Below are 13666 nucleotides of genomic sequence, written 5' to 3' on the forward strand. Positions count from 1 at the left end.
ACACACACACACACACACACACACACACACACACACACACACACACGAGTTTTGCTTTCAGGAATTTGAGGTGCAGTTTCACAGAAACCCCTGCACCTATCTCCTTGAAACTTGGCAGGCTTCGTGCCCTCAGAAGGAGCTACCATCCCTGCTGTTTTCATTCAAATCTGCCAAAAAATGACAAAGTTATAGGCAGGCTCATGCTTCCCGTGATAGCCTATGGGCAAAATGTAAAAACAGAGGAAGAGTTTTGACAAAATGAAGCAGAGCAGCAGCTTCAAAACTAAAAACTCAGAACAAAACACTGTCCCATCAAAATGGTGAAACAGAAGTCAAAACAAAATGGTGCTGTTTTGCACAGCCCTAGTGAATAGGTAAGTGGGATGATATAAAAAAAATCCATAAAATAGGTTTATAAAAAACAGAACAAAAACACACAAGCACTTATATACTTGTCTATAAAATAACTGTACAATAACAATAATCAGGTAAAGTGGAGCTGAACATAGTGAAGACTATAGTGTTGAAAGAAACAGAGGAAAGGAATATTAAGTGACAAGATTTTTAAAACTTTTTTCCCCAAACAATTAACATATTATTTTACATAATTTCCTAAACCTGAATTGCACCTATGAAACCTAAAGCTTCCTAAACCTAAGTCATGCTGTTGAGATGCTTTGATCCTGTGGCTTGTGCTGTTATTCAGAATCCCTTGGCATGCAATGGCTGGAAAAGCATGTCATAATCACAGCACTGAAATAATGCACAAACAGGGAAAAGTTTATATATTTTATCCCTTGTTTATGGAAGAACTGAATAGTTTTAAACTATTATCCAAACCAAAAATTAAATGTTTCCAATCAGGAAGCATATGAACTTTATTACAGAAGTTGATTGACCTGGAAACCAATGAAAGAAACACAAGATCCTAGAAACGTGCTTTGATAAAGCCACAATTTTACCTATACCTATGCTATAATGATGAATATTTGCTATGCTTCTGGTCTTTACTAGTTGCCACATGGGAGCAGGAGAGAATTTTTCGCCCCTCCTGCAGCTACATATGTCAGGGTTTTTTCCCCTACCTTCCTCAGAACCACTGCACCATTATCCATTGGTTGGCTGCAACTAAGATGGGCCGGTGCTTCTGCTGGGGTTTAAACCCAGAGGTTCTTGGCTCGAGGGTCTTGCCCCTCTGCTCAGGGTTAAACCAATTGCCACAGTTAAGGTCAGGAAAGAATTTTACCCCATGGTCAGATTAGTATGGACTGCGGGGGGGTTTGCCTTCCTCTGCAGTATGGAGCATGGCCCTCTCTTGAGCATACTTTAACAACAATGCAGCAGCAGGATGTTGGGTGCCATGGTCCCCCTGCTTGACACCTGTGTCAGGTTAGAGTGTTATGTCTTGTGGCTTTAAGTCAGGGTTGACTATGTAGCTTTGTTACTAAGTTAGACAATGGATTTGTACAGGGTGGTTTGGATAGGCATGCTCCTGCCTCAGGAAGGGAGTTGGACGAGATGGCCTATGGAGGTCCCTTCCAGGTTTACTCCTCTATGGTTCTTCTAACTCACTTAAGAATGACCCAGCAAAAAGAAAGGGAGTTGTCTTCTTCCCATACTGGATATTAGGACCCCTGCCCTATTCTTCATTCATTTCAGGTTTTCTAAACTGCTTCTAATTGAAATTTACTAAAGAACCAGATCTTCTGCTGAACTATTAACTCTACTGGGAACCTTCCAAGTTGAGATGCAATGGATTTTATAGCCTATTTGGCTGCTGAAAGGAAAGGAAACACTCTACCCTGCTGAGGTCAGTCTAATATTGACTTCCCAGCCCTAAAAGGCAACTGGCATGATGTCAACAATAAAGCCTCAAGGGTTGTTCCTACAGAGAAGGACTTATAAAAATCTCTCTTTAAGTATTCAAGAGCTAATAATGTTATACTAAACCCAGTCAGACGCCAAGAAATTTTTCATGAGAAAGGGAGTTATAGATAATCTAAAGGGAACAGGGATTTTCTTTTCCCTACTGGCTCAGGTAAAAGTGTACTCCCAATCCATTGGGTACAATTTTTTTTTCTCTCCACAATCAAATTTGTGTTAGTGATTGAAACCAATACCCACTTTGATGGTTTAAGTAGAAAATTCTGAAGGGAAAACAATGTTCTTTCTACATAGCAGAAACATTCATCTTGGTTCTATAGACAGTCCCATCTATTAACATGAAAATTAAGATAAAAAGGAGCATGCTCAATATCAGAGGTAAAAGGGCAGCTCTGCATCTTGAGCAGCAGTGGCACATGGGGCAGTGCCAATGGCCATGCTGCTAGTAATAGTGTCTGTTTGCACCCTCTGTTCTCCCCAAAGGTGATGCCCACAGCTGATGCCCTAGGTGCCCCTTCTCCCAGCAGTTAGTCTCTGAACTGAATTTTTCTATATTGAACAGTAGTGTATCTATATAACGTGGGCATACCAAATAAATTCTTCTACCTTTAAAAGTGTTAATTTTTCATGCTATGAAAAGAAAAGCAGAAGTGCATGGATAACAGTGACATACAACATACCTAAGCAAAGTTACTAATTTAAATGACATAATACACAGACAAACTGGCTGCTTCCAGACACTGAAAAACAACAAACCTCAAAAACCTGGTGCTTTACTTTAATCTTGGTGCACCCCCCCACAGAGCCCAGCACATGCCCAGAAGAAGCAGCACATCAGTTGCATCCAGCTTGCCCAACATCTGTATAGATCAGGGGCTTTAGTGGGGCTTTTTTGAAGCATTTAATCCAATACCTGATTTAATCAGCTTCAGATAAAAGTGACAAAAAGCCCCACTGAAGTGCTCAATCTATACAGACACTGAGGAGCTGGGTCAAAGTAATGCACTGCTTCTGGTAAAGTGCAAGTTTTTTTTGTTTGTTTGTTCTAATGTCTGCAAGCAGCCACTCTTCCACTTTTAATACCTGTGTAGGAATTCCAGCCCAATTGTACATATTTTCTATTCACTATGATTAGGCTGTTGTTATTACCTCCAGCTTCCTTCTCCTCTTAATATTTTCTAATGTTCAGATCAAGCTACTTCAGATTAAGTAAGCATTCCATAATAATTAACTTCTGTCAATTATTCTGTCTTGTATTCATGCTAGTTGAACTCTGAATTGCCTACCTCACCATGTCTATATTAATTTCAAATGCTGACCTTTTTTTAAAGCTTTCAACATCAACGTTTCAACCTGACAGGTCTCTAAATAACACTGAATTAATATAAAAATATTTACCATTCCTGTTAATCAAACTTTTTAATCTGCTACAGATATTTTTTTTATTTCTTTCATTTATTCATTGACTGGCTTGATTACTAGTGTATCTTGTTCTCAATTTGTGCTGCCAGCCAAATGATTGATACTTCATTCTAATATAAGAGAACATGAAAAGTAAATCTTATCATACAACAGAATCTTCATTTCAGGGAAAAGAAAAGAAACCAGCTTTTTTGTTAAGGTTTCACTGTCACTAATAGTAACTTTTCAGTGTTTTGTTTCTCTTGCATCTACCACTTTATTTCTGCATGATTGCTGAACTAAACGTGCTCTGTACATAATTTAAGTATGTACCTTAGTACACTTCACATTTCGTTTTGTTAACAAAACACAGATTCAAACTTACAAAAGGATTCTGGTCTGGAGATAGAGCCATTCTGCTATAAAATGTGAAAACATAAGCAGCAAAGAATCTGAGTAAAAGAAAACTTAGTTTGCATTCAATTTAAGTTCTAACTTCATCTACTACCGTGTTTGCAAAATCACAGGTTAAATAATTATTTCGTAGTACTGTCTCATGATATGATATAATATAATATTCAACTAATAAAATGCTTCCTGCAATGGATCAAATTTCACTCTAATAAAAACTCAAAAAGAGAAACAAATTGGAAAAGAATAAGTAACAAAAGCATCATTTAGAAAAATCATTTAAAACCATGTAGAATTACTTTCAACCATTTTAAACAAGCTGTGAACATATTCTTAAATGCTCAATAAAAATCAAACCTTGAAAACTAGACATTTCTTAGGAGTTTTCTTGAAGATTCCACACACACATACCAAGGTATGGGAATTCATAAATATACATATATATACTTTTAAAATCAACAATCACTACTCTATGCACACCCTCAGCATCCATCCTCACTGGCATCTTACCTGTTTTTCCATTAAAAATGGTCAGTTTTGAATTTTTGAGATTGAAAATACAGGACACAGCATCCACAAATTTGGTAAAATCCAGCATATTATCACCCTTTGGATTTTCCAGCAGCAACATACCATCTGACAACAAAAATGAATTAAAATGTAATTTTAAAAAATGTATGTATTTGGATTGCAACAAATCCAACAACAAATACTTTCAGAAGATGAGTTTTATGGAATGAAATATGAAAGTAGAAGTATTGGCGGAGTACTTGTAGTGTAATTTATACTGATTTTTAAGTCAGGAACACAAAATTATATAATGGCAACACAGATATACTACAAGTCATTAGGAGTAAAGTAAAAAGTTTTATAGGAGCTATATAAGGAGCAGTTACTGGCATTAAAGAAAAGAGGTAGAGTTGCCAGATATCTTCAGTTAGGAAGACAACTGAGGCTTTATCGAGGAACTAACCGTTAGGCTACGGAAAGAAGTTACACATAAACCAGTTTAAGTTATCAGAAACTGGTTTAAACCTGTAACAGAACATAAGTTCAGTGCACATAAAGCAGTTTCAAAATGGCCAAAACCAGCTTGAGATAAACCTGGTTCAAAGTGGTATCAGACTTAACCGATGAGGTCAAACCATTTTATGGAACTCGTGTCCCAGACCCCTTCCTGGTTTAAGTTGAATCAGAGTCCCCCAGCATCCCAGTATGCTATGCAGACCTGGGCTGGGCTGTCTGTTCCAGGCAAGCAGGGTTCACCCCTCTCTTCCCTAGCCAGAGCACTATCACTGCTGCAGCTGTTTGAGAAAGGGGTGGGGGTGTGAAACCCTGCAATTGAGTGTGCCGGGTCAGCCTGGCAGGAAAGCAGCAGCCCTCGGCAGGTGTCTGCAGCCCCCCACCCCATCACTGCTTCAATGGCAGAAGCGGGGGCATGGCCAGACCTTGGTAGCTTAAGCAGAAGGTGGGGTTTAATCCTCCATTGCACAGGGGAGCACGGGCACCGACAGAGCAATAGGCTCCGCTTGTGTACCATGGTGGCCAGACGTCAGTAGCCCAAGGGGAAGGGGAGGTTTAATCCTTCCCATTGCAGGCAGCAGCGGCAGGGGCACCAACAAGGCACTAGACCTGTCCCATGCTGCACATCCCTTCAGGCAGGGTCCATGCTGCAGCACCTGGGCCGAGACCCCCAGAAAAGCAGCCAGCAAGCCAAGGGGAGGGGTTCTGACCTGGATGTGGTGGGTAGGGAGTGGGGAGCCAGAGCTACTTACGGAGCCTGACTCACTGCTGCCTCCCGCTGTGGCAGCACAGCCTGGGCTGGAGTGCCCCACGGGGCAGGGGTCAGCACCCACCACTTCCCACCTCCAGCCCCATTTGCAGATGAGCTGCAGCACAGTACTCTGCCCCCTCCCGCTCCCAGTAGTGGGTGTGCCGGAGCGAACCATCACAGTGGGCAGAAGTAAGGCACATGTCTGCTGCCAGCTCGCGGCGGTACTGGGCACTTGAGGTGGGCTGCTGTGGGCCAGAGGCGTGGGCAGCAGCAGGAGGCGGCAATGGACTGCTACAGTCCGGTCTGGCCCAACCCAGTGGCTCAGGGACATAGGCAGTGACTGGCCCACAGCAGTCTGCCCCTCCTTCTCCTAGTGGCAGCGGAGGGAACCATCATGGCGGGCGGAAGCAAGACACCTGTCACCCACTGCCTGCTTGCAGTGGCGCCACGTGCTCCGAGCAGGCTGCTGTGAGCCAGTCGCTGCCTGTGCCCCTGGGCCATGGGGTTGGGCTGGACCAAGCTGTGCTCCTGGGCTGTTTCATTGCCTCCCTCCACTACTGCCCATTCTAAGCAACGCCGCAAGCAGGCGGCAGGTGACAGGTACTTCACCTCCCCCCGCCATGATGGTTCCCTTCATTAGGAGAGGGAGTGGGTAGGGAGCCATACTGAAGCTGCAGCCCACCTGTGAACTGCAGCCCCCACATGATGCTGCAGGTGGTGGGTGCTGCCCTCTGCCCCCTGGGACTACCCTAGTCCAAGCTGAGCTGCCACAGTGGGAGGTAGTGGTGAGAGTCAGGCTCCATAACTAGCCCTAGCTCCATCCTCCCCCGCCCTGCAGCCAGGTCACATCCCCTCCCCGTGGCTGGCTGGCCCTCCTTGCAGGGACTCAGCCCAGGGCACGGTGTTGGTGCCCCTATAGGCCAGGGTTGGGGTTGAACCCCTCTCCAATCACTCAGGCCTGCCCACACTTTCCCTCAGTTTAGTTTCCCTCCAGCCAGGAGATCACTCTAGGGCTTCTTGGGTTCCAACCTGAGCCACTGCAGACATGTACCTGCATTTCCAGAGTCACTTGCTTGCTGGTTCAATCTACTCAGGTTAGACTAACCTGCACAGATTGAATTAATTCAGGCTTGGGCTTTTTACCTAGCCTTAAAGCCCACTCCTCTCAAAAACAAGTCTGTTGATAATTTGAGATTTGGACATGGGCAGAATGAAGGGTTAAATTTCCTAATTTTATGTCCCCTCCTCAATATTGACACTAGGATGTAAGTTTATAAAAATCCAATCAAGAGAGGTAAGACTATTCAGTTTACTCACTTTGTCAGCTCGTTCCGGCACACTGACTCTGTGGCAGTCAAGCAGAACTGATAAAACCCAGACAAGGAGCATTAAAGGGGCAATGAACAAGAGCTGCTTGAAGGGTGAAGTAAACGGAGGACAAGACAGAAGCTTTGCAGGGAGGAAACAGCCAAATTCAGAAAGCTTAGACTGAAGTTTGCTGCTTAAAGTTAAAAGGAAATGAAAACCCAGGTGTGTAGCTACTATGTGACTGTATTAATAAGTTTGAAATGCCACTTGCTAACAATGCAACACTAGCACCAACAATGAACAGAACATGAGTTTACAGTCCAGTACTAGTACCAGCAATGAACATCATTACATGAGCTGAATGTCTTTCCTAAATATTCAGCAGTTATATGCTGATAATCTAAATTATACATTTTAGAATTAACATGGATAAGATGAATGAGAATTCACACATTAAAAATCTTCTATTTCCAGAAGAAAAACTAAGCATTAGTTAATATTTAGTTGGGAAGTTTCTGTGAAAAAAGAGCTGAGTTTAATTCCAGAAATAAATGATGGCTTAGAGTTTTCAAACAGATGGCAGAAGTTCCTCATTCTACTAAGCAAAAGGAAAAAAAAGTCTCAGCTGTTTTCAAGCTCATATTTGTATTACTAAATATAAACTAGAAATAGACCTCTCTCAAGAGGAACAGAGATTAAACGGTTTGGGAAAATACAAATTAACTGAATATCAATATTTTACAGAATAATCTGGATGCTAACCAAATCATTACTGGTACCTGCATTAACAGTTTTCAACTCACTAAATCAGTGCACTTCTGAATTTATTTCTGACAGTGTATTATTAAGGAGTTTAAAAAGAACTGGTTAGTTACTCTAAATTAACTTTGTTTCTTTAAGATGTTGCAGTCATTGTGGATTTTACCATATGTACCAAGATTTTACCATATGTACCATTTTACCAAGATTGCATTCTTCTGAAAAGCTAAATTGGTTAGGGATTGTGCATATGCCCCCTTTGCCTGTACAACCCAAAGACACCTGGATCTAGTAACTACAGCCAGAGCCTAAGGTTTACCTAAGCAAAGTGAGTTACTCTGTATACTTCCATCTGGCTGATGCAAGTAATAAGACTGAAGCAGAGTAACAGCCACCTTCCCTTTTAGGCTTTCATATACAAATGAGGCACCAAGGCACATGCATAGCTCTAATGGACACTGCTAATCAAAAGAATTTGATCTTACAAGATGCATGCAACTGCTGTGGACTCTATAGTGACAAATATTTGATCACAAATTTAATTTATTTATTTTTTAAAACCAATTACTACATACTAGATGATCTGCTCAGGTCCCTTCCAACCCTAGAAGCTATGAAACTATATATTATTTGATAGTTGGTAGTGGCAAAGAGAAAAAAAAAAACTGACACACATCCTTGATTTGCACCATATAGTGGTTTGTTCCAATTTAGGAGCCAACCATACAAGTCATTTATCAAGCAAACTGCTCATTTCTGACCAGTTTCTTTGGCTAGTCAAAGTCATATGCACTACCCTGTGATAAAGTATTTTTCAGGTTGGATACCTACACACTGCAAATTCTTCTAGCTAGGTCACTGCCTCTTCAGTAAAGCATAGTGTGCACTTTTGCATTACATGAACAAATTAAGATACTAAAGATAGAGGACAATATTTTCTCTCCCTGTCTGTTTCTTTAACTATCCATTTCATACTATTAAACAAATAATACCTTCATTTAGAACTATTATGCAAAGAGAAACAGCACCACTTACAAACATAACCTCTACACTCTTTATATCCATCAATCTATTTCTTAAATTTTTTTATTCAGGGACAAAACTGAAACATTAAATAATATACAATTAAAAGCAACACTCATTCCTACCTTGCTCTGTACCATTAACGCAAATGTTGAGATTGACATACGCGCATGCTGGACCCACATGACGACACAAACCTCCTCTGACAAGTGTAATTTCTAGTTCCGATCCCTTCAGCTACAGAAACAAGAACATTACTTAAGTTTTGCTTTAAAAAAAGATGTAAAACAAAACAAACATTTCTCCTAAAATTATTCCATTTAGACAATGTTATGGATCATTAATTAAATAGTAATTACAATGTAGAATTTACTCCTTGATTATATTCTTAATGTCTTCCCATCAGAGAATCTCAAAACATTCTATGAATCTAAATAAATTTACTATAAAAAGACCTGCCTGTTCAAACAGTATTTTACATGCAAGGAAACCTGAAGCACAGAAAGGTAAAAGACCTAATTTTCAGAAATGCTGAATGCCACAAATCCTACTTAGGTCTGGCCCCAAAATATTGTTAACCTGTTAATTATGTTTTAAAATAGTAACCTGGTCACACTTTCAGATAATTAATGACGCAACAAAATGGGAAACCAATCACAAAAATACTCCACACAATATGCACGATATTTTTGTGGCTCGTTTCCTTAAATAGCAGAGTCCACCACCATGTACCCTGATACTAGTTGCACAGGGGCATTGGTTGATAGCACGCATGTTTGTTTTCAGGGTGCTGATTCAAAGGGGTCTAATCAGCTAGGCTAGAGTGCCATGTGGTATGACATCAGGGCCACGGGGACCCTGGGATCGGGGAGAGGTTCCCTGATCCCAGGGTCCCTGTGCACTGGGAACCTTTAAAAACCACGTAGGCAGCCCAGCTGCACACACAGTTAGTTATTGGACATCCCTAGTGCAAGGGAACCCTGGGATCAGGAACTTCTCCGGGATCTCAGGGTGTCAGGACCATAAAAGCCACGTATACAGTGGACTGCACATAAGGTTTTCTGATATCCTGGTGTATAAGGTTCTGGGACTGGTTCTGGTGCAGTCCTGGGGTAGAGACCCACAATCCACTGATTGCCAGTCCTGGCCCTGGAATGATACTGGAGTCTCAAACTAGCTCCCATGAGGTCTTGGGGTTGAGACTGACAAAAAAAAAACAAAAAAAAAAAACGGCTGATTTTGGGTCCCTTGGAACACCACCAAAATGTCAAACAGACTTTGGTTGACCTCTGGTGCTGAGATTGACAATCAGTTGACTGTCAGCCGTAGACCTGGGACTACGCTGGAATCGAATTAGTTTTGGTGTGGTCCTGGGACCGACACTGACAAATCTGCTGATTTTCAGTCCCATCCCTAGGACCTGGCTTTCAACTAGTCAGTGTAGGAGTGTGGCCTGGTATCATGATCCTAAGCTCCCCCAGCACTGGCAAGCAGTAACAACAGGATTGGGATCTGATTCCTTATCCCAAAATTACACGTCCTGTAATTACACGTCCATGTGTAGCATGGCAGGAAGTGCGATTGTTGGGATTGAGAATCAAATTTCATTGCACCATTAAAACAAACGTGTGCCAGAGGTGCCAAAGACTACAAGCTTTCAAAACGTGTAACCATGAGTGAGTGATCTGCTCAAGACTGAACAAGCCTAACAGAACTGTAAAGCAAAGAAACAAGCAAAAATAACCCTCTCAGATCTCCCAAATCTCAAACCATGCCCCATTAAAAGACAGAAAGGGGGAGAGATGAGGAGTTGAGTTCAAGGAATTGAAAAAGAAGAAAGGTGTTTCTTGGGTATGCATCCTCTAAACGATTTTTGGGTATGCACTATTGCTTTCTGATCATGATGCAGGTCCTTCCAATTCTTAGTTTTCTCTCTGGAGGTGGGTCTGTGAATACTGGGAAATCTGGGATGCTGTTCCTTTTCTGTGTTGATAATTCTGTAAAATTCTTCAACTTTACTATGGTGCAGGTTCTGGGTTTTGAAGCAAACACTAAACTTGTTATTTTACCCAGAATGACCACATGGTAAACAGAACACTAACCGTAAATAAGTTTCTTTCCTATTGCCAGCAGAAAAGAGACTATTTCTTCTGTGACATATTACTTAATTTCCAAACAATCCATCTCTTTCCCCCATCCCAATCATCTTTCTTTTCTCTCCCTAAGACCAACTAATTTTTCCCACAAATCCGTCAATGTTCCAAATATAAATTCTGGGTGTGGCTCAGGCCAAGACCCATAGACTTCATCTCTCAGTACATCCAGTAGCAAATGTTCTTTAGATATATACATACATATCCCACCAAAGAACCTGTTTAAATATGCTATAACATCTCATAACACAAATTTCAAAATGCGCATGTTATTGTATTCCTCTGTACAAAACCCAGATGGTAACAAGCAACACACTATTTTTATCACTCTCAGGTTTTACATTTTGTAACTTAGTTTCTCCCCAGCCCAAAATTTGTTCAGGAACATGCATGACAAAAAGCATAATAAAAACTAGGAAGAAGAAATGTAATTAATATCCCATCATAGATGTAGAAATAACTTCACGATAGTGTATGTACTAGGTTGTTGAAGGATGAGATCATACATATAAAGACCGAATAAAAAATGGCACTGATTATAAGCAAATTCTCCATACTCACAGTATTCTCTGACCATTTGAAACAATTCATCCTTGCAACAAGAGCAAGAGGCTCAGTCCCATGCTCTGCCTATAAGCATAGCTCTCCACAGTGAAGTGATTCAAAATAACCCAGTTTGAAGCCTATGCTACTTTAATACTAATTTCCATGAAATTTAGCCAATATTATCTGCGCTGGGTGAATGTTTCAAGTCTTTATAAGAACTATTTAAATGAGTCAATGGCTCAATGTCTAGTTGGGAGCAGATATCAAGTGGGGTTCCACAGGGGACTGTCCTGGGTCTGGTATTATTCAAAACCTTCATTAAATGATTTGGACAATGGGATTGAGTGCATTAAAGTTTGTGGATGATACCAAGTTGGGTACATTTGGAAACACTTTAGAGGACAGGGCTCAGTTCCAGAACAACCTGAAAAATGGTTTCCAGTATGTAGCATGGCACTAAGGTGCCTGCTACTTGAAAAGCAATAGTATGGGCTCAGGTGCTGGCTGGTAGGGGCCACCAGGAGGAGCTAAGGGCCCACACCTGGTGAGTCAGCTGACCAGAAGGGGCAGGGCTGACTACTATAAGACCCAGGCTGGAGGTTGTGAGTGTTCTCTCTCTCTGCTGGCCAATGGGACAAAGGAGTACTGCCTGAAGGTGAGAAGGAGAATAAGGCCTGAATGTACCCGCTGCTAGTCACATGGGTGAGAGGTGGTGTGGTTTGGAGGATGTTTAGCCAGGAGGTTTAACTTTGTGTTAATGCCCAGGGGCTTGTGTTATTGTTTTGTTGTTGTTGTTACACCGGAGGACCGGGTGAGGCTAATAGGGGTTGGAGGAGGCCTCATAGGGACTCCACGGTAGCGTGGGGACCCCAGTGCCAGAGAGGGCACAACATTCAGGGGCGCACTGACCCCAGCCCTGAGAAGGGGAGCAGAGGATTGGAAGGGGGCCAGGTAAGGCCGAGGCCGCCTGAGCCCTAAGGCAAGAAGCCCCAGAGTGGACCATTGCGAGACAAGCCAGAGAGTGCCAACGAGGGCGCAGAAAGGGAAATCGACCAAACAACGTCCAGTACATCTGCGAGCCTTGGCGCGTGGTACAGGAGTGGTTGGAGCCATGCACAGCCCATAAGGCTGGGGTGCACCGAGTCACCCAAGATAGAACTAAGACTGGGATACATCAGGGCACCGTGTCAGAGAGGACTAAGGGCAGCCTCCCTTAAACTGTTAACATCAAAGACATGGCGGGCGAGATGTGAAGGTGCTTTTACTATCACATTGGCACGGTAGGGGGTGCTAGGGGAGTTCATGGCCACACCTAGGACCCCGCGCAGTAACACAGTCAATAAGATGAAAAAATTCAACAAGGACAAGGGCAAAGCCCTGCACTTGGGATGGAACAATTATATGCACAAATACAGACAAGGAATGACTGGCTACATTGCAGTACTGCAGAGAAGGACCTGGGAGGTTGCAGTAGACTATAAGCTAAATATGAAACAATGAATTTGTGAAACTAAAGTTTGTGTGAGGTAACTTCCCTTTCCCCCCTTCCCTCCATCCCCCCACCAAACAAGCACATGCACACTCAGCAGTGCTTTGTGAAATACAAGGTATTAAAAACTGTGCCAGAAATGCAAAGGTTTGTTTTTGAAGGCATAGATAACAGCTTCTCTCAATTTATAAGAGGTTCTCACCCTCATCTTCCTACTGTGTACTCTAACTTTCAAAGTAGGAAACTTCACAAATGCTAGTGGATATCAGATTGGAGTTCAGCTTCATATTTTACCTTCCTACAAAAATTACTGCAATGGGAGTTTAAGTGTAAACTGCTGACAATGCAAGATTAACCTATACCTAGTGCAAACCCTGCCTTCAGTTTGGATTAGTTCTCTTTTAAACTAATTAGGAAATATTCAGCTGAATTACAGGATACAGTTCATTATACCTGTTGCATGGTAGAAACAGAAGAAAATAAATTTAACACAACTAAAAGCTGATGTTTCTCTTACTGTTTCAACTTAAGTAAAAATGCAACAACTGCTTGTGTCATTTTCAGTGGTGCCAACTCTCTTGATTTTATCACTGGAATTGCCTCATGTTTTTCTTTGAGTTACAGATCTGAGTTACAGACCAATTATACAAGAATCTCCACATTCACTACCTATTGCCCCTCACCAGTTTCCACTCTCTACAGTGGCAGACAGAAAACTTGAAAATATGTCATTTATGCTTCAAAACTGAAAGGCAAAGAGAGAACCCGACATGTTTATTATTTTTAAAGTCTTCACAATCCTTATTCTAACTTCAAAAATTATAAACTGAGCCCTGAAAAGTCATGTGGTTTTTAACACCTGCAGCTAACACATAACAAATGATAATAACTGAAAGCAAAATTAAATCTGCATACAGG

At 41.8% G+C, this 13666-nt stretch overlaps 1 protein-coding gene across 1 annotated transcript in view; it reads right to left on the reverse strand.

Annotated features, from left to right (window-relative positions):
• IARS (isoleucyl-tRNA synthetase) overlaps positions 1-13666 on the reverse strand; it is a 319713-nt gene that overhangs the window by 40021 nt on the left and 266026 nt on the right. The window contains exons 31-32 of the mRNA XM_019505112.1: positions 8686-8797; positions 4207-4332 (exon numbers count right to left, since the gene is read on the reverse strand). Of these exons, the coding sequence (XP_019360657.1) occupies positions 4207-4332; positions 8686-8797 (238 nt within the window). The remainder of the gene's footprint in view (positions 1-4206; positions 4333-8685; positions 8798-13666) is intronic.

The sequence above is a fragment of the Gavialis gangeticus genome, unplaced genomic scaffold, assembly GCF_001723915.1.
Source record: "Gavialis gangeticus isolate Ggan-Ray unplaced genomic scaffold, GavGan_comp1, whole genome shotgun sequence".
NCBI lineage: Eukaryota > Metazoa > Chordata > Crocodylia > Gavialidae > Gavialis > Gavialis gangeticus.